The sequence below is a fragment of the Rosa rugosa genome, chromosome 2 (assembly GCF_958449725.1).
Source record: "Rosa rugosa chromosome 2, drRosRugo1.1, whole genome shotgun sequence".
In the NCBI taxonomy this organism is placed as follows: Eukaryota; Viridiplantae; Streptophyta; class Magnoliopsida; order Rosales; family Rosaceae; genus Rosa; species Rosa rugosa.
The window spans coordinates 6,865,297-6,891,065 of NC_084821.1; the positions used below are offsets into that span (position 1 = coordinate 6,865,297).

The following is a 25,769-nucleotide window of genomic DNA, read 5'->3' on the forward strand; positions in this document are numbered from 1 at the left end:
AAAGGGGCACCCATAAAACAGCCACATAAACAGTAGTCTAGTATTCTTCTCTTTGTCAAAGTCATAGTCCCATTAGAGTCAAGGAGCCAAGATCAACAGTAAAACAACAAAAGGGCACACAGTCAAAGTCTTGAGCTGCAAACCCAATTTTCATGCAGAGCTTCAAGGGCTCCTTGTTATTGATCTGTTAGCTCTACTGTAAAACCCAGATTTCCTTCTACTGAAATTTTAACCTTAAACAATAAAAGTTTAAAGAAAAAAATAAATTTAATTCAATTAAAATATCAAGGTCACACAAAGATCAAGGCCCAACATTAACAATATAGAATTAAAGAACCTAAATTCCAAGAACAACATCCAAATCCCCAGCTGCAATGCAACGCAGGAACCCAGATTACCAGATTCAAATAATAACGAGAAAAAGAAAAAAAAAAGTTAAACAAAGACAATTACAAGGAATTAGAGGAACCCAACTAGTGGTAAGGTGGAGGTGCAGCATAACCCAAGAAGGGTCTGCTGCCACAGAGAGAGCCATGAACATTGGGATCACAATAATCCACAGTGTCTTTCAGCTTGTGAAACCCGTTCTTGAAGACTCCGAACCCGAACAACATCCCGATCAGTATCGCCACCAGAATCAGGCACGTGCAGCACATGCACACTCTCCCCGGGAAGCACATCTTCTCCTTCTCTGCTCTGCTCTGCTCTGCTCTGAGATCTTGGAATTCTGGGTTGTGAGGATTTGTGGTTTTCTTTTTGATAAATGAGGGGGGATTGGCAATCTGGGTTTTGAGGATTTGTGAAAAATGTGAGAGGGCAGTCCTTGTCGCAGGGTGAGAAAGAGAGAGAATGGAGAGGGTTCGACGCTAGGGGAATCGTTTGCTTAAAAGGAAAGCGAATTGTTTGCGGATTCGAATTGGGATAATAGGAAAAAGGGAGACGTTATTCTTTCGTCTTTTTGGTGTGGTTTTTTGGGGATGAGAAAGGTAGTTGGCTTTTTTTTCGAACGTTGATGTATGATCTAACGGAAACGGATGAGGGTTGCGTAGATGGATTAGTTGTCGTCTTTAAATGGAAAAACTGACATTCTGATTGTAATTATTTGATGTGGAAAACTTAAGGGGTTATGTGGCATTGAAATGATGGCATTTGTGATGGTTCAACTCAGGGTTTCATTGTTTCAGCCATTAGTCACCATCCTGTTTCGACACTCGACACTAATGACTAAGAACATCTTTAGCAATGTTAATCATTTTTAAGTTAAATTTTATTCAAAATAGCTAAAAAGTTATTTTGGCTGGGTGGTGCTATTCACACACCATTTTTCTCTATTCACACACCCCTTTTAATTTTATATTACTTTAATTCAATCTTTTTTATAAATTACCCTAACTACCCTAGCTCCCTTGTAAATCTGTTTCTTTTTCTTTTTTCTATTTGGCAATTCAATCATGAATCAAACATCATTATGCAATAATTCAATTTTTTTTAAGGACTAATTTCAGTTTACCCCCCTGAGGTTAGGGGTCGTCATCATGTTAGTCCCTCTAGTTTCAATTTAATCATGTTAGTCCCTGTACTCTCAAATTTCATCATCCGTGTCCAATTTCTATTATTCCGTCCAATTCGGACCGTTAAGTCTGACTTTTGAGGGCTAAAATGGTCATTTCAAGACAAAAAAAAAACTACAAAAAAAAAAGATTTTTTTTTCTTTTTTTTGTTTTGCATTTTTTTTTATTTTCTTGTTTTTTTATTATTTTTCTTCGCTTATTATTATTATTATTTTTTTTATTATTTTGTCTTCAACCTATACACCACAAGTTATAATAGGTTTATAAAAACAAAAAAAAAATACTCTAGGTGGTTAAAAAGCCGCTCGCTGGTTTACGATATTTGTAATATATCTCCGATAAAGTGAAAAATTTTAGGATATATTTGTAAAATATATCTATAAAATATAATATGTTTATAAAGTGAAGAATAATAGGATATATCCCCAATAAAGTGAAGAAATATTTGTAAAATATGATTAAAAAAATAAATACAGATATTTCTTCACTTTATTGGGGATATATCCTAATATTTTTCGCTCGCTGGTCTACGATATTTGTGGAACATCTCCGATAAAGCGAAGAATTTTAGGATATATCCCCAATAAAGTGAAGAAATATCTGTATTTATTTTTTTTAATCATATTTTATAGATATTTCTTCACTTTATTGAGGATATCTTAAAATTCTTCACTTTATAAACCTATTATATTTTACAGATATATCCTAAAATTCTTCGCTTTATCGGAGATATATCACAAATATCGTAGACCAGCGAGCGGCTTTTTAACCACCTAGAGTATTTTTTTTTTGTTTTTATAAACCTATTATAACTTGTGGTGTATAGGTTGAAGACAAAATTATAAAAAAAAAATAATAATAATAAGCGAAGAAAAAGAAAAAAAAACAAGAAAATAAAAAAAATGCAAAAAAAAAAAAAAAAAAAACAGAAAAAAAATGCAAAAAAAAAAACGAAAAAAAAAAAAAATCTTTTTTTTTTTTTTTTTTTTGAAATGACCATTTTAGCCCTCAAAAGTCAGACTTAACGGTCCAAATTGGACGGAATAGTAGAAATTGGACACGGATGATGAAATTTGAGAGTACAGGGACTAACATGATTAAATTGAAACTAGAGGGACTAACATGATGACGACCCCTAACCTCAGGGGGGGTAAACTGAAATTAGTCCTTTTTTTAACCTATAAATGAAGGAAAATAATACGTTTATTAAGTAGAAGGACCTGTATTATTAGACAAAGAATATGCTTCCCAGGTAATCACCTTCACCCAACTGAAACCAAATTGTAAAGTTTGTTCTCATAATTTGCAAAGTACCAAACTCAATGCTTGTTTGTTTATGACTCTTAATCCAGGTGCATCCACCTCAAATCGAAAAGAAAAAAAAATATATGGAATTAGCATTTTATCCACTTCAGCCACAAGATTTCACATTGCAGCTGATAATGTACACAAAATTTGGAGATGCTCTACATAATATTGAATGCAATGAGTTGCAATCTTCGTGTTGGGAAAAAATTATGTTCTACTAGCATAATATAGTAGAACAAATTATGTTTATAATCATAAGGCCATAATTATTAGGCTGTTGTAAAGTTCTATAGTTGCTCAATGGATTCGAATATACCAAATAATTTCAGTTAGAATCTTACCAGGAATAATGGATTCAAAGGGGCTTGAATGATCACTAAACTCATATTTTTCAAATCAAATGTAAAATTTTCTCAAAAGATAGGTCTAAAGTTTCTTGTTCTATCATGATTAAACTTCAAAGCATCATAATAGAGAGATAGAATGACTATGCTAGAGAAGTTTTTGATGAAAAAAAAAAAAGAATCGAAAAGAGTTTTAAAGTTCTATGTGTTTGCGGGAAAATAAGGGTTTAGAATTTGATAATGATTGACTTGCCAAATAGAAAAAATAAAAAGAAACATAATTATAAGGAAGGGTAATTAGGGTAATTTTTAAAAGAAAATTGAATTAAAGTAATAGAAAAATAGAGAGGGTGTGTGAATAGTGAAAAAGAGTGTGTGAATAGCACCACCCTTTTGGCTAGCCACTTTAGAAATACGTTTGTATCAGTACTATCTATTTTAGCTAGTTTTGAATTTATATTATTTTTTAAGTGAAGATTAAATAGTTTAAATGTATTTATAAATTATATAAAATAACTTAAAATGAATGTATTAAATTATAGAGAGCCTCATCTCGCTCTCTATATTTAGGAGCGAGATAGCTAAAAGTTATAATAGAGAGCCATTTAAAAGTCTGGTGCAGCTGCTAAAATATATCAAAAGCTAAATATGTTCTCCAAAATAGCTAAGGAGCCAGAATAGAGAGTCTGCTAAAGATGCTCTAAACGAACTGATAATATAGTCTTTTCAGTGTTCAAAAATTAAAATTGAATTTTGATAACTGACTATATCAATTAGTTGTATTTTGATTTATTATCAATCGTATTTCACAACAATGATCGGTTCAAACTTCAAAATAATTTGTTGCTTTTTGATTTCAGAAAGATTATTTAAGCCATCTAGACAAAAGACTAAAACACACTAAGATAACTTTCGATGAATGACTACACAAAAGGGGTAAAGCTATAGTATGTTAACATTTCTCATACATCAACTATTTTTACCACTTTAAGGACTCATGTTACCACTTTGAGGACTAATATTACTATTTTGAGGACTCATATGGTAAACTAAGAAAATTTACCACTTTAAGGACTTATGTTACCACTTTGAGGACTAATATTACTATTTTGAGGACTCATGTGGTAACTAAGAAAATTTATCACTTTAAGGACTCATGTTACCACTTTGAGGACTAATATTACTATTTTGAGGACTCAAATTACCACTTTTAAGGCAATTGTATGCATGTCATACGTTAACATTTTGTAGAATTTTCCACACAAAAGAAGCGATAAGGAAACAAGGAAGTTTAGTCTCCATCTATGCTCCAATAAAAAGTGGTTATATAAAAAGTCATAAACTGAACTTTAGAAAACTGGCCCAATAAATAGTTGAATAAACTGGTCCAATCACAAAATAGTGCCCTTCTTAGGGAAGATTATGTATTAGCAATCCTTCTCCATTTCTATGGTTTAAACTTTAAAATATGCAAGTTACTGGTTAGGAAAGATACGATTCTTCACTCTCCTTTGTGTCAAAAATGCTTGTTTAGGTTACATGGAAGACACATTTCTGTGCATATGGACTCTTCATTTTGGCAACTCGCATCCTAATCTAATAAGCCCAATGGGCCCTTTGGGCCTTAATTTTGGTTCATCTTTAACCCATAAGGGTCTTTGATGAGATTGTCAAACACTAGCATATACCTTGATATCAAAAGTGAAAAGAGAAAAAATGCAACTTTTATGAATAAATCAAGGAATACCATGATCTCTTGGTCAGCAGAAGATCATATCATTCACCGTTGAGTTAAATGGTTAGGCATTAAGATTAAATGAATTTCTTATCAAGCGTTTTATTCTCATCGCTCAATTCAAGATTTAAGAGTGAATGATCATGAATTATTCAATCACTAAGTGACCAGCTGGATGTCACTATCGATTTCTAATAAGCAATTTCCTCAATTATCGAAACTTTATATCAGCGTGCATAAACAAAACTATATTTTTAAGAAGTATCTACTATCGATTAAAATCGAATATATAATTTACTCAGCTCTAAATTGTTTGAAAATGATTTTGTAGTTTTGATAGTGAAATCCACTTCTATTTCCTTACCTATTAAAATTTTACATCTCGAAAATCATTTGTCGTAACTCGTAACCAAGTTCGAAGATACATAAATTCACGTAATGAATAGCATAGCATATCCCCCCCTTCTTCATAAAGGTTAGTCCACCCCTTCCCAATCAGCTTCTCTCACTATAATTTGGTCTCCCCCAAGTCCCCCACCTCTTCACTTCAAAGTCCCCTCCCCTCCCCCTTTGATTTTATTTTCTCTCTGCGCCTTCCCAGGCCCCCCCCTCCCCTTCCCTCTCTCTCTCTCTCTCTCTCTCCTCCTCATCACTCCCTCCAGATCTCACTCCCTGCAAAAATCCCAAATCCCCATCTCTCAAATCCATTGACCTTCCCAAACTCCGACCCACTAATCCCATTTCGCATTCGAAATCCGGGATTAGGGATATAGATCTCTCTTCTCTCATGGCGTCCCCCGGAAACCCCAATCCGCCGCCGCAGCAGCAGCCCTTCGACATGGCCAAGTTCTTTAAACCCACAAGCCCAACCCCTCTCTCCCCCCATTCCCAGCCTCAAACCCAGGCCCCCACCCAAAACCCTAACCCTAATCTGAACTCCTCAGGCTTCCCAATCCCTCCGGCCTCTTATCCTCCCCCCTCTGGGCCCTACTCCTACCCTCCCCAAACGGCCCCGTATCACCAGCAGCAATTCCAGTACCAGCACCACCCTCAGCCTCATCCTCACAACCACCCCCAAATTCCTTACCCTCAAGACCACCAGCTGCTTCAACAGCGGTCGCTCTCGTTTCCCATCCCGCCCCTGGCTCCCGGTAATTACAACATTGCCGCCGCCGCCGCCGCCGCCTCCAACCCCGGAAACGCCACCACCACCAACCCCAATTCCGGCGCCCGAATCATGGCCCTGCTCGGTGCTCCTTCCTCCAGTCTAGAAATGGCGCCGCAGCCGGAGTTGTCAGTGCCCGCCGCGGGCGGGGTTTCGATGGTGCCCACTCTTCCCATGGGGATTCCACCCTCCCCGGCTCGAATGCCGAGCAATAAGCTGCCCAAGGGCAGGCATTTGATTGGGGATAGCGTGGTTTACGATGTGGATGTTAGGTTGCCCGGGGAGTTTCAGCCGCAGCTGGAAGTTACCCCCATTACTAAGTATGGTTCGGATCCCCAGCTAGTGTTGGGCCGCCAAATTGCGGTGAATAAGTCGTATATATGCTATGGATTGAAGCAGGGGAATATTCGGGTTTTGAATATACACACTGCATTGAGATCTTTGTTTCGAGCTCATACACAGGTAAATCGAATATTCTATGTAGTTTATATGCACTCCTGTTTGGATTAGCGAAATGTAATTTGACTGAATCATAGCTATGTAGGTGCTGATGCTTTGATTAGTTTCTTAGTAAAAAGTTATAATACAATTTAGTGTTACTGATGGCTGCAAAACTTAGTAGGGCTTTTGCTTTATCTCGACTATACTTCTACTAGAGTGGTTTTTGTGAAGTTGGATTACTTGCCGATGATTATTATATCTTGTTGGCCTAAGCGATGTCTTGTTCTGTCAGAGGGTCACAGACATGGCTTTCTTTGCCGAGGATGTTCACCTTTTGGCTAGGTTAGCTCTTTTTCCATGCTTAATACCTTTTTTTTTTTTTTTTCACTGGTTTGTTTTTGCATTATCTGACATTGTTTTCTGCAGTGTGAGTGTAGAAGGACGGCTTTTTGTGTGGAAAATTTCTGAAGGTCCAGATGAAGAAGGTACGCCACAAATCACAGGAAAGATTGTTATTGCCATTCAAATAGTTGGTGAGGGGGAAGCTGTTCATCCACGAGTTTGTTGGCACTGTCATAAACAAGTAAATGATTCTGTTAATGCTATTTTCAATAGAAGAGTTATAGCTCGGTACTTTTGTTGTCCATGATCAGTCTGTTGGTCTTGAAGTGGTTGATTGATCTATCTTTTGCTTGTATACTCGCAGGAGGTTTTGGTTGTTGGGATTGGGAAGCGTATTCTACGAATTGATACTACTAAAGTTGCAAAGGGTGAAGTCCCTTCTGCTGAGGATCCTATTAAGTGTCCTGTTGAAAAGCTTATTGATGGGGTCCAATTTGTTGGTAAACATGATGGAGAGGTGACAGATTTATCAATGTGCCAATGGATGACCACCCGGCTGGTTTCTGCTTCTATGGATGGAACTGTAAGTATCTTCACCATTTTGCTGACTTTGTCACATAAACTGCTAGTATCTTCACCATTTTGCTGCCTTTGTTACATATTTCCTTTTAGTGGAATAAGTAGTGAAACTTAAAGTGCATTTTCATCAGGGTTGGTGGGAACACTTTGGCTCCAGCTTTCCCTTCTACATCTTTATAGATTTTTTTTTTCTTCCTTTTCTTTTGGTGAATTAAAATAATGTTTTGGTTGCAAAAAAAATCTGTTGGCTATTCCTGCTTCAACTCTATGCTTCAGGGAATTTTGTATGACTTGGGATAAATTATTGTTCTTGTCCTTCAAAGCCCTTTTATGTGGTACAGCACAAGAACTGGATATGGCAGATGAACTTTATTTTGCTAAAATATAAGGAAAAAGTGAAGAAATAGTGCTGAAAGAGATTGTACGAGTGTAAGCTGTATCACATTGTAAGGAGATTGGCAATTTTTCTAAACTTAGTACATAGTATGATACTATTAGGAATGAAATAGTGGTTCATGCAATTTCACATTCATTCAAGAGGCCCTCTTCTTTATGAAGAATACAAAAATTGTTTCTGAACAAGGTTAAGTAGGTAATCAACTAGTTTATGATTCCTAATTGACTGTTTGGTTTGTGAGTTGTATGGATTCAGTATAGGTTTGAGTAAGATTTTTCTATACATGTGAAACTTTTCTTCCTAATTTCTCGTGGCCATGCTCTGCCAATTGACACATTTTGGGTAACCATGTTGTGTTTCTACAAAATTTGGGTTTGTAAAATCATTTCCTGCCCCATACTGCATTTTAACTTCTTCGAAGGTAATACATCATTTATGGGACAACTAGGGTGGCTGTTTTATTTAATTTTAATTTTTTTTAGAGTTGGCCATGGGTTCTAATACATGAGCATGTTATGGCACATATATTTTATTTATATAAAAAAAAAACACATGCATAAACATTTTTCCCAATATTCTTGATTGATATAAGTTTTGTGACTCATACATTTGGTGATATCCTGATACAGATAAAGATCTGGGAAGATCGCAAGTCACAACCACTTTTAGTACTGAGACCCTATGATGGCCTTCCTGTTTATTCGTCTACATTTGTGACAGCTCCCAACAGACCTGATCACATCATACTTATAACAGTGGTAAGTGGTCATTGATTTGTTTACATTGTATCATAAGGTTTTGTCTGTGATTCTGTTGCCTAATGATGATGGCTACGCATGTCCTAGTGTATTGAAGTGTAAATGCATGAATCCATTCTACAGGGCCCACTTAATCGGGAAGTGAAGATCTGGTCCTCAGCGAGTGAAGAAGGCTGGCTGCTTCCCAGTGATGCTGAGTCATGGAAATGTACCCAGACCTTAGAGTTAAAGAGCTCTGCTCAACCTCGAGTTGAGGATGCATTCTTTAATCAAGTCATAGCATTGTCACAAGCTGGCCTTCTTTTACTTGCAAATGCTAAGAAGAATGCTATTTATGCCGTGCACTTAGACTTTGGTGGTGAGCCAGCATCCACACGCATGGATTACATAGCAGAATTTACTGTTACAATGCCTATTTTGAGCTTTACTGGGACAAGTATATCACCTCATGGTGAACAAATCGTTCAGGTGTATTGTGTCCAAACACAAGCCATTCAACAGTATGCTTTGGACTTATCCAAGTGCTTACCTCCCCCATTGGAGAATTCAGGTTTGGAAAAGCCAGATTCCAGTGTTTCACATGATGCAACTGAGGCGGTGTCAACTAATTCAGCTCCAAAACCAACCATACAAGCTACTAGTTCTGAGGGTGCAGCCTTGAGGTATCCTTTGCGCACTGCTTCAGTTGATCCTTCCAATTCAAAAGATATTACCACTTCGTCTATGGAATCAAAACCTGTTGCATCGGCACCGGAGATTAGTGATGCTGATGCTGTTTTTGTAGCATCACAACCTCTTCCTTTGAGTCCTAGGTTGTCAGGGAAACTTTCTGGTTTAAGAAGCCCGACAGATAGCAGTGATCATGGTGGTGACCAACAAGTTAATGAGTACTCAGTTGACAGGCAGATGAATACTGCTCGTTCAAACTTGTCTGATATGCCTGCACTCGATGATGATGCAAGGAATGATGAGCAGAAAATTGCACAAGACGAAGTATCTAGTGTGCTCAATCCTTCTATTTTGTTCAAACATCCAACCCATTTAATAACTCCCTCTGAGATTTTAATGGCTGCTTCATCCTCTGAGAATACAAATCCAATTGACAGCAACACTGAGGGGGATGCAAAAATCCAAGATGTTCTTGTTAACAGTGATGTGGGTAATCCTGAGGTGGAAGTTAAGGTTGTGGGTGAAACCAGATCTACTCAAATCGATGAATTTGGCTCTCAACGAGAACTCCAAAATGTTGTTTCAGAAAATAAGGAGAAGTTCTTTTGCTCCCAGGCATCAGATCTTGGAATTGAGATGGCCCGGGATTGCTGTGCAATATCATCAGAATCTTATATTACAGATGAAGCTCGGCAAGGTGATGGTGCCAGCATGTCAGAACCACTAGCCCAGCCTCATTCTGGAGAGGAAGACCAGGATCTCTCTACAAAAGATGTATCTGGGTCAGCTACTGCCACAACCACATCACAAACACCAAATGCAAAGTCGAGAAAACAGAAATGGAAAAATATGCAAGCATCAGGTCCATCTTCCCCATCACCAGGTGTGCTCAACGCAGTAGAGACCTCCAATGAAGCAGGTGGGAGTTCAAGTCCCCCCTCCGGAGAAGCTGCATTTCCTCAAATTATGGCCATGCAGGATATGATGAATCAGGTGAATGCTGAAAAGAATTTGGAAATTTAATTATCTTGCATGTGTCTATGATGTACCAACTATTTTCAGCCTAACCTTAGTAAAGCAGGTTTAGTAGCCTTTCCATAGTTATGCTACTGCCATTTGAGTCCGTCTTCAAGTCTTTTATTATTTGGTGAAACGGTATAATTTCACCTGTATATATCTTGGCAAGAGCAAAAGGTTATGTGTTTGTGTATGTTATGGTTCTGTTTTGTGTAATCAAACTTGTTTTTATGTTCATTATCCTTTCTACTAACTATGGCTTGTGGTCTATGTGCAGCTAATGACTATGCAAAAAGAATTGCAAAAGCAGATGACAATGATGGTTACCGTCCCAATTACAAAGGAAGGCAAACGATTAGAGGCGGCTCTCGGTCGGAGTATGGAGAAGGCTGTAAAAGCCAATAATGATGCTTTGTGGGCTCGGTTTCAAGAAGAGAATGCAAAGAATGAGAAATTATTGCGAGACCGTACTCAACAAGTAACTAGTTTGATCAATAACTTTGTGAACAAGGACTTTCCAGTCATGTTAGAGAAAACGGTAAAAAAAGAAATAGCTGCTGTTGGACCAGCTGTTGTTCGTGCAATCACTCCAGCTATGGAGAAAACAATACCTTTGGCTATATCTGATTGCTTTCAGGTAAGAATTTTGATGATCTGGCTTGTTCCTTTATAAAGTTGGCTTTAGTTGTCTAATTGATGCTTGTGCTGCAGAGGGGAGTGGGAGATAAAGCAGTTAATCAATTGGAAAAATCAGTTAACTCAAAACTTGAAGCTACTGTATCCAGGCAAATCCAGGCGCAGTTTCAAACATCGGGTAAACAAGCTCTTCAGGTATGTCTAAATGTCATAGTGACTTAATTTCTTTGCATTTGTGATTTGAATATCTAACACGTGTTTGATTTGCTTCAGTAAACCTTTTAACTAATGATATGTATGACCTTTTCACATAGGATGCTCTCAAGTCTAGCATGGAAGCTTCAGTGGTACCTGCCTTTGAGAAGTCATGTAAAGCCATGTTTGAGCAAGTAGATGCCACATTCCAGAAAGGAATGGTTGAACATGCAACTGTGGCTCAGCAGCATTTTGAGTCTGCACATTCGCCGTTGGCCCATGCTTTAAGGGTGTGTGCATGTACTCTGTCCAGCTTCTTCTCTTTTAATAATCTGTTTATTGACAAATTTTTTTCGCATATGCTTTCAAGAATTATAATGTTTGGGGTCTTTGATTCTATATGAGAAAAAGGGGAATGAAGATTGGTAGCTCGTTAGGAATTATTATCTGCTCACAGTGACTGTAGACCTTCTTGTGGGGTGCACTAGTATTTATGTAACTTGTCATAGGTTGATACAGCAGAACTGGAATGTGTAATGCTGCCTCCGCTAGTGTTTATGTTTTGAATCTCAAAGTATTAATGTTCTCCACCTGCAAAGAGTAGTATTTTTGAGTTGTAGACTGAAAGGATGAGTCTGTGTTGGGTTCTAGAGACAAGGTTTTCTTTTGGTCAGTCAAGATCTCACTGGTTGATATCTTTCTAGGAATGAGAAATTTTTTGGCTTTGCTTTTGCTTTCTTATGTGGGTCTTCTGGGTTCACTATGGTGTACAGTTTCATCTGCACGTATTTATGTGCGACTCTGCATCGTGATGTTATTTGCAGGAAGCTATCAACTCTGCATCATCAGTGACTCAAACCCTAAGCGGAGAACTGGCTGATGGTCAACGTAAGTTAGTAGCTCTTGCAGCTGCACGGGGAAACTCAAGTGCGGTAAATCCCCTAGTCACTCAACTAACCAATGGACCTTTGGGTGGTCTCCATGAGAAGGTTTGCTCTATCTTAGATTTGTCAAATACTTTGAGCTGCACATATTGTACTTCATCTGATGACACACCTTGCTTGGCTATATTAATTCTCAAGAAGCATTTGGTTTATGCACAATAGGTTGAGGTGCCTTTGGATCCAACAAAGGAGCTGTCAAGGTTGGTAACTGAACGCAAGTATGAGGAGGCTTTCACAGGTGCTCTACAAAGAAGTGATGTTGGCATTGTATCATGGTTATGTGCTCAGGTATGATTTAACGATCTTTTGGTGGTGGTTATCTGACTTAGTGATGGATTGTCAGTTTGAGAATTGCTTTCCACATTTTCCAGGTTGATCTTCATGGGATACTGTTGCTGCAACCTGTTCCTCTGAGCCAAGGAGTACTTCTTTCGCTCCTGCAACAGCTGGCCTGTGATATCAACAATGATACACCCCGGAAAGTTGCATGGATGACAGATGTGGCAGCCGCCATAAACCCATCCAACCAGATGATTGCAATGCACGTGAGACCCATCTTTGAGCAAGTTTATCAGATACTGCACCACCAACATAGCTTGCCTACGATCTCCAGTGCCGAGCATGCCAGTCTTCGTCTTCTCATGCATGTCATTAACTCCATGATGATGGCCTGTAAATGATCATACTCTGTTCACAGTTCTACCATTGTGCAAGAAACATGATTTATATGGACATTTTGTACAAATTTGCTGTTATCTCCTAAGAAAGGATTACCAAACTGTGTAGAGTCAGTTTCGTTGGAATTGGATAGATAGAGGCTAGGTATTTTGGGTTTTCTTGCTTCAACTTTTATCCTTTTTTCCTCTTGTTATAGCTCTGTAAAACGTGAAATTTTGTATTTCCTTTACACCTGTGAATGGGTATTTTGGTTTGCCTTCTCTGTTATAATTCCCTCGATTATTTGTATTTTCCGACGGTGCAATTTGGTTATTCGAGAATCAGTACTGCCCGGGTTTAATTGTTTTGATCGGCGAAACGTTAACTTGTATGGGTGACCAACATACAAGTTACCTCTTGTTAGGTCAACTGTTGCTAGTTTCTACTATGGCATTGTTTGTAATTACCTCTTGTTAGGTCAACTGTTGCTAGTTTCTACCATGGCTTTGTTTGTAACTGACTAACTATGAAAGGGGTTTAGTTGAGGCTAGGTGATATTACATCTCAACAACGCCACTAAATATTATGAGTTGGTAATGTTAAAAACCAAAAAGATAAGGAAGGGAGTGTGAGATGTAATTCTAAAATTGAATTTGAGTGAGAAGTAATTCATTCATCATCATGTATAAAATTTGACCGCAATCGTTTTCATCTAGTGACATACATTGATGCATAAGCTAGAAGTCTTGAATTCGACTCTTGTAGTCATTCATTAATCGATTAACAATCAACAAGTGAAAGAAAAAGTAAGATTCAGAAGAAAAATAGGTCATAATCCTAGGATTCTCAGAGTTTGAAAAATGAAACAACTTTGACTACAGGTAGAAACTTTAAGACTTGAATAATAACTAATATTCCACTTTTCATAAATTAGCTACTGAAATTTGGAATTTAATGTACCATATGTCCACTTAGCATCTCCAACAAACTACTTATTTCAAAATAAATATAATATTTAGCTAATTTTAGGCTAAAATTATACTCCAACAGAATACCTAAACAAAAGTTAAATTTAACTTTTGCTAAATTCTCTAGCTATATTTAGCTAGGATGAGAGAAAATTTAACTAAAACCTAAATTTAACTTGGGATTTAGGTATTCTACTGGAGCATAACTCAATAGCTAACTAGTTATATTTCACTTTTAGCTACTTTTAGCTATGAATATAAGTATTACTGTTGGAGATAGAGCATCTCCAACAGTTGAAGTTATATTTTAGTTAAATTTAGCTAAAGTTAAGAAATATAGCTATTGATTAGCAGTAATAGCTTTTGTAAGTGATATACTATATTTCATCGAATTATAAATTGACATGTGAACAAAAGAGGAGAGAGAAATATAACTTTTACTTTAGCTATTCTTGATTGTCTAGCTTAAGTTAAATTTAACTTAGCTATAGCTAGTCTGTTAGAGTTGAATTTTCATTAAAAACTAGTTATATATAGCTAAAAATTGAATTTAACTATTCTGTTGGAGATGCCCTTATTATACTCGAAAGTTCATCAATCAAGATTTGAGAAGAGCTACACGGGCCTTATAAAAAAATAACTGACGAAGAAAAATGAACTAAAAATATTCACTGCATAGTTCATAGTGATAAGAATTTACAAAATTTCTCTTCTACTCTTTACAGGTCGTGATTCTTAAAATTCTACGCGGCCAAAAAACAAAAGAAAAAAAAAAGAGAAAAAAAAAAATGAAAAATAGGTGGATTGGTCCCAGCGGGATTCTACCAGCACTGGTCCGTTTCCCACCTCCGGGTCGAATAAAACCCATTGGGCCGAAACCCGACGGCGCTTCTCCGGCGATCACAATGAACATGAGCACTCAGCGACAGATCATACATCGCTCTGGCCGCCGGATCCGACAGCGTGGCGTACGCGTTGTGAATCTCGATGAAATCCCGGCCGTCCGATTCGGACTCCGACGACGCGTCCGGGTGGTGCAGCTTCGCCAAGCTCCTGTACGCCGACTTGATCTCCGTCTGCGACGCGTTGTTCTTCACCTGCAGAACCTCGTACAGGCTCGCCGGAGCCGCCGTCGCCGGCCGCCGCTCCGTCTCGGCGAACGCCCTCACGGAGACCTTCAGCTGCCGGCGAGGCAGGGGCATGTCGGTAAAAGCGGCGGAGGAGAGCCTGTGGTTCGCCGCGGCGGAGAAGGAGAGGCCGGAGAGCGCTAGGGTTGCAGACATTGGCGGTCCGTGGAAGGTGATATGGGAAATTTGAAGAAGAAATTGGGGATCGATTTGTAGGTGTGAATTGAAATTGGGAATTTTGAAAAAGAAAAGAAGGGGTCGGTATTTATAGGAGTCAAAAACTGTGTGTGGAAGCAGCAAAAACTGTGTGTGGAGGTTTTTCTCTGGGGGCGCTGACGTTGCACTCCCTCTGTTTGGACTCAAAACAATATTCTTCTAGAAACTATCGATATTAATGATATTGATAAATTATTTTTTATGACTTTCATTAATCCTATGCTTATCTTTGTTCACTACATATGGCATTGCCACATCAGTAAGTTGATTTCTTATCCACTTTTGTTTTATTACTATGCTGACTAAATGGTAGTGGTACACCAACTTATGACAAGATCACTTTGTAACTGACATTATTCAACATATTATCGATCAAATTATCTGATCGTAAGGTTCAGAGTTTTGGTGAATTTTTTTCCAGTGTCTTTTGGCATGCATTATCTTAGGTTATGAGAGAAAGCTATGTTTTCATACTCAAGGTTCCACGATAAGTCCTACTTTTGTAATGATGTAACAGATGGCATGACAAACAGTATCATGCATCACGTGTTACGCTATTAAAAAGTTGGTAAACAGGTTGGTGCCGCGATCGTTATTTGTTTATTTAAAATTTAGACTTTTAACATTAAAACATTTTGTTTGGTGATAAAATTTGGTGAATAGAATCAGTCATCACACAAAAAAAGAATTCGGACCTACTAAAACTAAGTAAAAGTTTAAGATTAGTACGCTGAAGAGATGAATAAGTATTACTTGACCTAACACAAGAAGATGGGTAAGTATGAGCTTGGTACGAAGTATAGGCCGTGACCGTGACCATGCCATGCCCGTGACCTTTTTCTTAGCCAATGTACAACACAAAATTCCTCATTGTTGGTAAAAGTTACAACTCTACAAGCTCTCGCACGTGCCAAAGTTTCTAGAAGGCCTAATTAAACTTAAAGAGAATGAAAATGACCACCCACCATAAACAGAGATTAGAGTGTCACGAGTATTTTCACGATTACACGTATAAGAGGTTCTAGAAGCCCTTGTCTTTGCCCTAAGGCTAACCCTCTCTACTGGTCCTATGGCATTAACTCTGACGTGGGACAATGGCACAGCGGCACAATGATGAAGAGGTTGCCTTGCATTTTCCTTTTGAGCATGGAAGCCTAAAAAGGTTGCATCTTTATCACATAGACAAAGAGTTGGTGCTTAACTTGCCAAAGAAAATAAGAGTTGGTACTCATTGTGCAAGTCTTCTAGAAGGCTTTCTCTTTTCTTTTTAATAAACTTTTTTTTTTCTTCTCTAAAAACAGGAACATGTAGAGGAATGAGATATTTTATGGTTGTAGAAGACTCCCACCGTACTTACATTTTATGCACTGGAAATTTCGTCATAATACATGGGTTGGAGCGAGTTGAGCAGAATCACCGTTCGTATGTGCAAATAATGTATAGAGCAATTTTTTCTTTGATGACAGAAAGAAAACAAAAAAACAACAACACAAAACCTTGACCAACTCCCCTTTTCAACTGCTCTAAATGGAAAGCTAGGGACACAGTAAGGGGAAGACAAAAAAACCACACCGGAGGGTTCTGAGATTGATGAGCTAAGAAAGTTAGATGATCTGCAACAAATTGCTTCTTGGTATATATGCCTAAAGAAAATGGAGGTAACTGCCGAGCCAAGTGCCTAATATCTTGAATCAGAATTTTAATTCTCGAAGGAACAGCAACCTTGTCTTGGACGCAGTCAATAAAAAGCTTAGAATCGCCTTCTATAGAGATATTAATTATGATAGTAATGAAGCAAGGCAGTATGAAAACCCTCGTGTATCTTGATACTTCATCGTCTTTCATGAAATAAGAGTAGTTTCTTGCGGAAGGAAAGGAAAGAAAAAACGATAGTCTCCTGATGAAAGAAAGAAATTAAGAAAAATCTGTATAATTTCATGGCCTTTTGACCTTTTTCCTGATTATAATAATCGAGTTCGTTAATGGGTGATGATGAGAATGATAATAGAAGCAAGAGAGGAGACAGGAGAGAATAAGACAATAAGATATGGTCTTCCACAAACTCCCAGTTTATTAGTAATTAAACTGAAAAAGTCCAACAATGTGTGCAGTGCACTAAAATGGACACTGACTCGGACTATGTCAATTTATTCGGCGTGATTTGGATTTAAAAACCTGGTTCTTCGATTTTAGGTTAAAATATACATGTTAATCTATGAATGGTAATGGGATGGAAATACCAATTGCATGCTAGCTAGTCATGTTTGTGTGAGAAGCCTTAACCACCCTGCGAGCATGTGAACATGATCTTTCACCTTCGGGGCTTTGCATTGAAGATTTCTCGCTCCCTCCGGCGAATCATTTGACCTTGTATATAATGACTGTGCCTGCGACGGCGGGCAGCTAAGGATCAAGGGACTGTGGTCGCAGACCTCTATGTTGGCACCTAGCAATTGTTTTAGCCATTGCAGTATATAGTTGATCGAGGACCAAAAACCAGTTCAATAAAAACGTCTGTGGACCTGTTACAAACCCAACTAATAGCATACGAGAGCACTGGATTGACTCTTAAAAATAAAATAAAAATTAGAACAAAAAAAAAACGTATCTAACCATAACAATGGAGAATAAGATGCATTCTTATTACCTATAAATTCAAACAATTTCCATTTCTTGTGCATTAATAAATCTATATATTATTGTAAACTAACTCCATGTAATGGTAAACTAACATAATATAAAGTGGTCAATATGAAACTGATTTACATTCATGTATTAATACATAGGATTAATTCCAGTTTACCTACCTGAACTTTCACCCATTCTTCATGTTAGTCCCTGAACTTCTAATTTCATCAAGACTACCCCTGAACTCCCAATTTCCATCAGTCGTGTCCAATTTTCAAAGCTCCGTCCAATTTGAACGTTAAATCTGATGCCAGGGCCCACTGTAAGGGCTAAAATGGTCATTTCAAGACAAAAAAATATCAGAACAAAAAAATATATCTTCTTCTTCCTTCAATCCCACTTCGACCTCTTCTCTCTCCTCTCTGACCTGATCTAACCTCGATTTCCATTTCACCTCCCTCCACCCCCTCACTGAAAAACTCTAAACCCAAAATGGCGATTCTGAAGGAAAAAGAAAAGAAATTAAAGTTGAATGGGTTCACGATTCTAACAATGAAGGCCTCGGTGAGAGAATGGATGGTGGGGATGGCGACGCCGGCAATCTAGAAGGTTAGGATTCGGGAGGTGAGGAGATTGACGAAGGGGATGCGGGGGTTGGCGGAGGTCGATAGTGATCGGAGGGCAAGGATTGCTGACACCCTGCCTTAGCCCTTGGAGTACACCGCCTGCAGCCACCACGCGAAGACATCACAGTTCCGCCGTGGTACTCGGCGACCTTCGTCTATTTCCGGTCATCTCTTCAACACACCTTCATCAGCAACATGTTCAGATCAATTAGAACCTCAAAACCTAGAAGTTTGATCACGAACTGACGCCGGAAAACCCAATCACGCACCGTCGCCGGAGCTCTTGGCTCTGCACTTCGGTATTCTTCAATCCCCGATGAAAATCGAGCCACACCACCACCATATTTGGAGTAAGGATTGCACGAAGGACCAAAGCCCCAAAACCCCGACCATAGATCGGAACTCAGAGCTTTGCGCCGCTATCCCTGCAAAACGAGGCACACCTCCTTGCTTCACCGCCATCACGCCAAAACCTCCGCTTGTCAACAACGATTTCAGACGTGCACGATTTGGTCGAGGATGCCCAACTCTCCTTGACGTCTCAGTCCAAAAAGGCAGAGTACTAGATCGATTTACTTTGGTCATTGCACCTTGATTCATCACTGTGATCAGAAGAACACTTACGCCGGGCTCGAGCACGAAATGGTTTCCAGAGTGGTGGAGAGCCTCAAGGTATACTAATTAAGCTCCTCCGATTTGGTATATTTCATATTGTGGGTCAATCTAGTTTTACTTTTTACAATGGAGATTTTGGTTGTGGCTCAGATTCAATTCCAGCTTCAAAAGGGATTGAATTTTCATCCGGGTTGTCTTCATTGTGATTGTTCTAGGAGTGGGTCGCTCTATTTTTGTATCGTTTGGTTGCTTTGAATTGATTTTGCTAATGGAATTGTATAAAATCTGGGTTCTTGTTAGAATCTGGGATCATGTTGACATCTGAGTTCATGTTGGAATCTAAATTCATGTTGACGAAGTCAAAAGAAATTTATGTAGTCTTAGCAGCAAATTAAGTTCAAAGAACCCAACCGTGATTAACATGGCATGGGCATGAGAGGCAAAATAATCTAGAAATTGAAATCTTAAGTTTGTCTAGATTTGCCATGGTCTTCACCTTTGAGAAGATGTACAACAGTGTTAACCTTAAGGTTGTGCGGCTTAGGCATACCAAGAAAATTGAAGAGTTTTTTTTTTTCGTTTTTTTCTTTGACAAGGGGTAGTATAGGAATTTAGCAATTCCATCTCCTGCCACGTCATCACTTAACGTTCAAATTGGATGGAGCTTTGAAAATTGGACACGGCTGATGGAAATTGGGAGTTCAGGGGTAGTCTTGATGAAATTGGAAGTTCAGGGACTAACATGAAGAATTGGTGAAAGTTCAGGTAGGTAAACTGGAATTAATCCTAATACATAAATGCACTACAAAACATTTCTTGTTATTGTGTGTTGTTGCGATCTATAGCTTGAAAATTGTAAAGTTAGTGACAATTGTCAAGACATGTGTGGAGTGCTATTAAATAAACAGAAACAAAACAGGTTAAACAAGAGCAATGTGCGTAGTAGTGAGTTAGATTCGTAATGTGATGATCGAAATATACTTAAAGTGTAGCTAGCATGCTAGTTAGAAAGTTTACCTTCGCCACAAGTAATTTCTTTGCACCATTTCCTATGCCGGTTGTCAATTACTTTTAACAAACTCCCATCATCATCATCTATAAGGCCAAACAACCCGATTAAGGTGCCCATCTGATCGGGCTCACTGGAACATATAAAAAGTCTGCTTACCAAGGCTTCTGCTTGGTAAGTTTTCACCGCACCATCATCAACTGCTCCAATGTTAGAATATAAATTATATCATCACTGATGTCCTCCATCACGCTTGCCGGCACCACTCTTATAAACTGTAGCTGGGAGTTCTGATAGAGATCGAAACCATAAGTTAAACAACAGAAATACAAACAAAACAAACCATTAGTTAGAAGTACGCGGATAGCAATGCAGCTTTGTTAGTATAAGTTTAGAATTAGCATTCCTTTTTACAATACTCTACTAATTAAGAAGCCCAAGTTTGAAGAAGCCCAAGTCATGAGTTTATTCATCAAGCCCAATTCAAGTATGATGAAGTCAATCTCCAGACCATAATTGTTTAATTACAATTTGTCTCACTTTGTGGTTGTCTTGCTGTCGAAAGACCAAGTTGAAGATCAGTTTGTTGTCTTGCTTTCCCATCTTAGCTTGCTGTCGTGTCGAAACTCCATGCTTGAAAATCAGAAGAAGTCTTCTCTTCCTCATGGCTCAGGTAAGCTCTTGCATTGCTTCCCTTTCACAAAATCATGGGTTTTTCATGGGTTCTATTCTTGTGTCAACCTTGATTAAGGAATTTAGATGTTGGCTTCTAAATTTGGTTTTCCAAATTGAAATTTGGGGTATGGGTTTACATGTGCAATATGAAATTAAGGGTATGGCTTTACCTACTCCAACTGAGCTTAGGGGGTTGTTAAGTGAACTGATTTTCCTCTTCCTCCTGTATATACTTGGATACTCTGTTCATTCTCGGCAATTGAAAATTGTTTTGGTTTTCAATCCCTTTGTTTTTAAAGAGTTATCTCTTTGGTTTTTTGTTTTTCATAGTGTCTTGTTCCATGTTGAAAACAGTTTGAAGAACAACAAACCATTCAATCATGCATATTCATCTCTTGCATCCCATGAGGTCAATTGGGTACTGCAATCTTCAAAGGTGAAATCTTCAAGAAGAACTTGCTGCGTTCATAGCTTGTGTCTTTGTTGACATTTCTGAGTTGTTCACTTGTGTAAACAATTAGCAAGAATTGAGTACAAATAGTCTAATGAGTGAGTCTAGAAAGGTTGCCGCGATCAGTGTAACCTCTGTGTTGTAATCTTGTAATTTGGTTTCATTAGTGATTTTGGTTTTGATCTTTCAAGAGTAAAGGCCATGCAGATGTTTTCTCTCGATAGGGTTTTATTGCGTCAACAAAACATGTGTTCTTTATTGCTTTAGTTGGTTTGTTGATTTTACAATACATTCTGTTCAATATCAGTACTCAGGATTGATCATCCATTTGCAATCCCTGAGAAAGTGTTTTGAACGAAAAAATTAGTTGTGAGCCCCCCCCCAAGGTTCCTTCTAGGATCTTCAAGCTTTTATTTAAACCTTTTTCTTGTTGAACGCCATGGGTCATCAGGATAGTCATGGTACATTTTGACAACTTCAGCATCGACTGCCTCCAACGTTAGATAATGTAGAAGTGCCCCCAATTACTCCTGGCAACTTGCCTTTACTGCTTGGGCATTCTTTTGTTTCTAGAACTGTTCCACAGCTAAAGTTGTCCACCACCATACCAATCCTTCAACCAACAACTCTCGCGTCGACTTTTAATGCGCTTCTGCATCAGCTTTTGGTATTCATCTTCATCCTAAATATTAACATACTTTAGGGTTCTAGTGTCAAAGGCCCCAACCAATGTTTGCTACCAATCCTCCTGTCTCACTCCGCACACAATTATTCCCCAGCTTTGCAAGCACAAACCGAAAATCCATAAACCTTGATCGATCTCTCACCGAGATCCGCAAGCCTCTTTCCAGCCAAAACCCCAGACCTCTTTCTTTTGTGCCAAGTTACAAACCACATCTTTTTCTAAGATGGGCTGGGCTTGTGTTTAATAGTCCAATAACAAAACGCCGTCGTTATACGGGTTTACTGTTCTCTGCTCCTTATTCCCTCCGTCTCTTTTTCCCGCCATCTCTTCTTCATTCACTCCCTTCTCCAAAACTGTGAACATGGCCATGGCGATTCGTTCTGCACTCGCAAAGATGGCGACTAACTCTATTCACAACAACAGAAGTGGCATTCTGACGCTTAGGGCTTTTGCCATCGACAAAAAACCCAAACCCCAAAACGACGCCGTTTCGGGTTTCCCGCTGGTCATTACTTCCGCCACCGATTCGATTATTCAAGCCATAAAACCAAAAAAAAAAAAAAAAAAAGAGCCTAAGGTACATAACCCACATTGGAATTGCTCTTCTGCTTATTTTGGTTGGTTTGTTTTGAACAGGTGTTTGATTATTATATGGATTTAGGAGGATTAGAGCCATGGCTGCCCGTTTTGGCTGGCCAGCTGCCCGTTTCGCCATCGAAGAGTTCAACAAGCGAAAGGTATCGAATTGATAGCACTATGAGATTAATGAAAGCTTTAGGAAAATGTTAGTTGTTTAAAGCTTAATGCTTTTTGAGTAAAATTTAAGTTTTTGAGATTAAGGATGGCTTTAGGTTAATGTTAGTTGTTTAAAGCTTGATGCTTTTTCGGTAAAATGCAATTGTTTTAGAGTAATGATAGCTTTAGGTCATTGTTTAGTTGTTTTATGATCTGTTTAATGGGGTTTCTTATTGTTTAGTTGTTTGAAGTAAAGTATTTTGGGTTCTAATTTTTAGAATGCGCAACTGCGGTTTGTGAGAGTTGTGAAGTCACATAGGCATCTGCTGTGCACAGGAATTAGCAGCCTATATGTTATAACATTGGAGGCAGTTGATGCCGGTGTGGCTAAACTTTACCAAGCAAAAGTTTCGGTAAATTTCACTGACGGCATGTTTTTTGGAATGGTTCTGTCTTGTCGTCGATGATGGGTGTCCGGCCTATAGCACTATTTGATCACCTAGGTAACTATTCTGGCACTTCAGTTTGTGAAGTTATGTTGGTTACATCTCTAAGTTCAATTGACAAAGCAATAAATTTAAGGATATTGATGCCGGGTAATTTATTTACTTGAACCAGAAAACTTCTTTGCTCAGAAGGATCATGAAGACCAAGCCAAGAATCAAATTCCAATGCGTAAAATGAAGGTATTTGCAAGCCATCGGTTTTGCTTATTACCTTCATGTCATGTCCATGTATAACAGATGATGATGGCATGGGCCTGGACCACCATCTGCCTTTTATTGTTCAATGTTAGCCTCTTGTTCAAGAGGACTGTCTCAAGTCTCAACTCTCACGCATTCACTTTTCTGTCTTTGAACAGGGACTTCACTGTTCTATAAACTCATGTATCAAACTATGTCGTATCGAACCTGCATATGACTTTTCAAATAATGGCAAGATGCAAAGATTTGGACATTGGGCCGTGGAAATGTTCAACGACATCCTGAATTCGTAAAAGCAGCATGCTATTATTCTACCTCGCGCTTTAGCTTTTCTGGTTGATTTTTATGACTGATTTATTTAATGTCTAATATGCATGCCTTCCATTAAACATTTTTGATCTGTTTCTTGAATGATTTATCCCTGCTGCGGAGAATGAGTTTCTTACTATAGGTTCTGCATATATACTAAATATAAAGTTCTGGTTTCTCTTTCAGAATGCTGAACTGCAGTTTGTGAGAGTGGTTTGGAGGATTTTTTTTATCTAACATTGGAGGCAGCTGAGGCTGGTGTGATGAAAATTTACCAAGCAGAACTGTTTTTGCCAGTTCTGCCAGGTGCCGGTTATGCCAGGTAACAAGAAGATTAAGCATCCCAATTCCTGGCTCAATTTGTTTGGCCATGTCGATGATAATGGGACATTGTCAATACTAATTGATAAGAGGCATGAAGAATGCAGAAAAGAGATTTTGGAATCTGAAGATATTAATATTTTTACAGCAGTCCAGCAAGGTAACTTCTTACAGCATGCTTTTTTCTTTTTGGTAATTCTTTTATGGCATGTTACCTTGATTATCATTACTACGTACCTAATTCAGTAATGTGCACATTGCTTATGTGGGTTGATTATTCATCTTGGTCCATTCAATTTGATTTGTACATACTATCTGAATTTCCATGTCTACCACTGCCGTTACAAGGATGTTGATCAATTCATTCCAACCTTTTTGTGAGATATTGAAAACAAGAGCTGATTAGATTATTTTGCCTATATTAAGTGAAGAGATTAGAACTGGTTAGTAAATGGTGGTGATGGATTGTGCAACGCATCAGTTGACTATGTGTGATAGTGCGTGCACTGTGCAGTACTATATATCTGAGATTCTGAGATGTCAATCAGTTTAGGATCGTGGGGTTCCTTTGAATGTCCGGTGATCGGCCTGTAATGACACTACTGTTACAATTGGACCTTATGAGTGTTTTTTTTATATATTTTCTGTTCTTTTTTGGCCGATTACTGTAATGAAGTACTTTTTCATGACCAGTTCGGCACTTCATTGGGAATCTAAAGTAGGAAAAATTGATGAAAAGTACTCGAGCATGAGAACAAGGTGTTTGGCGAAAGCATGGAGGAAAGTCGTGTCACATGGTCTTAATTTGGACTCGTTTTGTGTCAAAGTTTGTCACATAGTTTTCATCAAAGGTGTCATTTCAAACTTTTGTTAGACCATTTGCCAAAAAAACGAAAAAGAAACTCAAAACTAGGGTGCCAACAATGTCATAAACCCAAACTCCCAAAGTAACAAACCCAATCAATTGAATTGTATCCCATCCCAAATCTTTTTTTACACCTATTTTCCTTTATTTAATGAAATGAATTCTTTTCTTCTGGCTGTCTCCCTGAACTTCACATTGTTCTTCCTCAATTAATTATTGCTGTACGTCCATTTCTTGGCAGGGAAGTAATCCCGGCCAGTTTAATTGGGAGAATGAATCTTTTACCTAACCTAATTGGGGAACCTGAGTTTATATGTAATCCTTTTTCCTAACCTAATTGGGGGAACCTGAGTTCATATATAATCCTTTTCCTAACCTAATAGGGGAAATTCACTCTCCCAATTAAACTAGGTGTGTGTGTGTGGTATATAGACACATGTATATCTTCAATTAGTCATTTCGTGTGCCTATCTTTCTTCTTAATTTTCTACTGATATCAGATCCATATGGAAGTCGTGATTGACAACTCTTGCAGGTTATCTATATCAGAGGTTAATGAACCTGACGAAGAGCTTCTATGTACACAGTTCGTGATGGATATCAACGTTGAGGCCAGAAAGCAGACCTGGGAGGCCGGCAATGTCTACGTTAGGAAAAAGAAACATGGACTCAAACTTGACCTATGGATGTATGAAAACAGGTCAAGGAGCGCCATTGATGGTGGTTGGTTTCGAAGCAACCCGATCATGTTTGCATCTTTATCATGGAATTTGCATTGTGAAGTGGCCGGCGCAGAGCAGGTTTTGCCCACTGTGTCGGTTTTCTTTGCCGGCCGATTGAATCACTAATGAATGTAACTTGATTTTCCCTTTTGTCATTAGCATCAAAAGAAGAGAGAGATATAGATGATTAAAGGAAAAGTAGTTCACAACGAAAAGTTGTACTGTGTTATAGTTTAACACATTGAGATTCTATACTGTACAGATTACTCTAACTGCAATTCATTTCACTCTTTTGATGACCTAAAGAGCTTAGCTATCTTTACGATGACTTTTCACGTACTTTGATGCATTAGAT

At 38.3% G+C, this 25,769-nt stretch overlaps 3 protein-coding genes and 1 long non-coding RNA gene across 13 annotated transcripts; 2 read left to right on the forward strand and 2 right to left on the reverse strand.

Moving 5' to 3' along the window:
* Positions 1-248: 248 nt before the first annotated feature.
* On the reverse strand, positions 249-929 carry LOC133732518 (uncharacterized). Its single transcript, XM_062160084.1, has one exon. It carries the CDS (start codon positions 678-680, stop codon positions 474-476), a length of 207 nt encoding a protein of 68 aa, XP_062016068.1. The 5' UTR covers positions 681-929; the 3' UTR covers positions 249-473.
* A 4,614-nt stretch (positions 930-5,543) lies between these two features.
* Positions 5,544-13,049, forward strand: LOC133733387 (enhancer of mRNA-decapping protein 4). Of its 2 annotated transcripts, XM_062161020.1 has the most exons (12): positions 5,546-6,585; positions 6,857-6,906; positions 6,991-7,147; positions 7,271-7,489; positions 8,512-8,640; positions 8,764-10,302; positions 10,604-10,963; positions 11,038-11,157; positions 11,277-11,447; positions 11,982-12,146; positions 12,264-12,389; positions 12,473-13,049. In XM_062161020.1, exons 1-12 carry the CDS (start codon positions 5,746-5,748, stop codon positions 12,779-12,781), a joined length of 4,185 nt encoding a protein of 1,394 aa, XP_062017004.1. In that variant the 5' UTR covers positions 5,546-5,745; the 3' UTR covers positions 12,782-13,049. The 2 variants fall into 2 exon arrangements, with proteins under 2 accessions (XP_062017005.1, XP_062017004.1); XM_062161021.1 differs by lacking the exons at positions 11,982-12,146; positions 12,264-12,389; positions 12,473-13,049 and having other exon boundaries at positions 5,544-6,585; positions 11,038-11,140; positions 11,277-11,426.
* Positions 13,050-14,380: 1,331 nt separating this feature from the next.
* Positions 14,381-15,108, reverse strand: LOC133732216 (chaperone protein dnaJ 11, chloroplastic). Its single transcript, XM_062159715.1, has one exon. The coding sequence runs from the start codon at positions 15,007-15,009 to the stop codon at positions 14,548-14,550; it is 462 nt and encodes a 153-aa protein (XP_062015699.1). The 5' UTR covers positions 15,010-15,108; the 3' UTR covers positions 14,381-14,547.
* A 5,379-nt stretch (positions 15,109-20,487) lies between these two features.
* On the forward strand, positions 20,488-25,732 carry LOC133732017 (uncharacterized). Of its 9 annotated transcripts, none has more exons than XR_009856904.1 (7): positions 20,497-20,620; positions 22,395-22,495; positions 22,830-22,996; positions 23,112-23,179; positions 23,356-23,532; positions 23,693-23,828; positions 23,928-25,732. It is a non-coding gene; the product is annotated as an uncharacterized LOC133732017 (long non-coding RNA). The 9 variants fall into 9 exon arrangements; XR_009856905.1 differs by having other exon boundaries at positions 23,935-25,732; XR_009856899.1 differs by adding an exon at positions 20,977-21,058 and having other exon boundaries at positions 20,488-20,620; positions 23,356-25,732.
* The last annotated feature ends 37 nt before the right edge of the window (positions 25,733-25,769 follow it).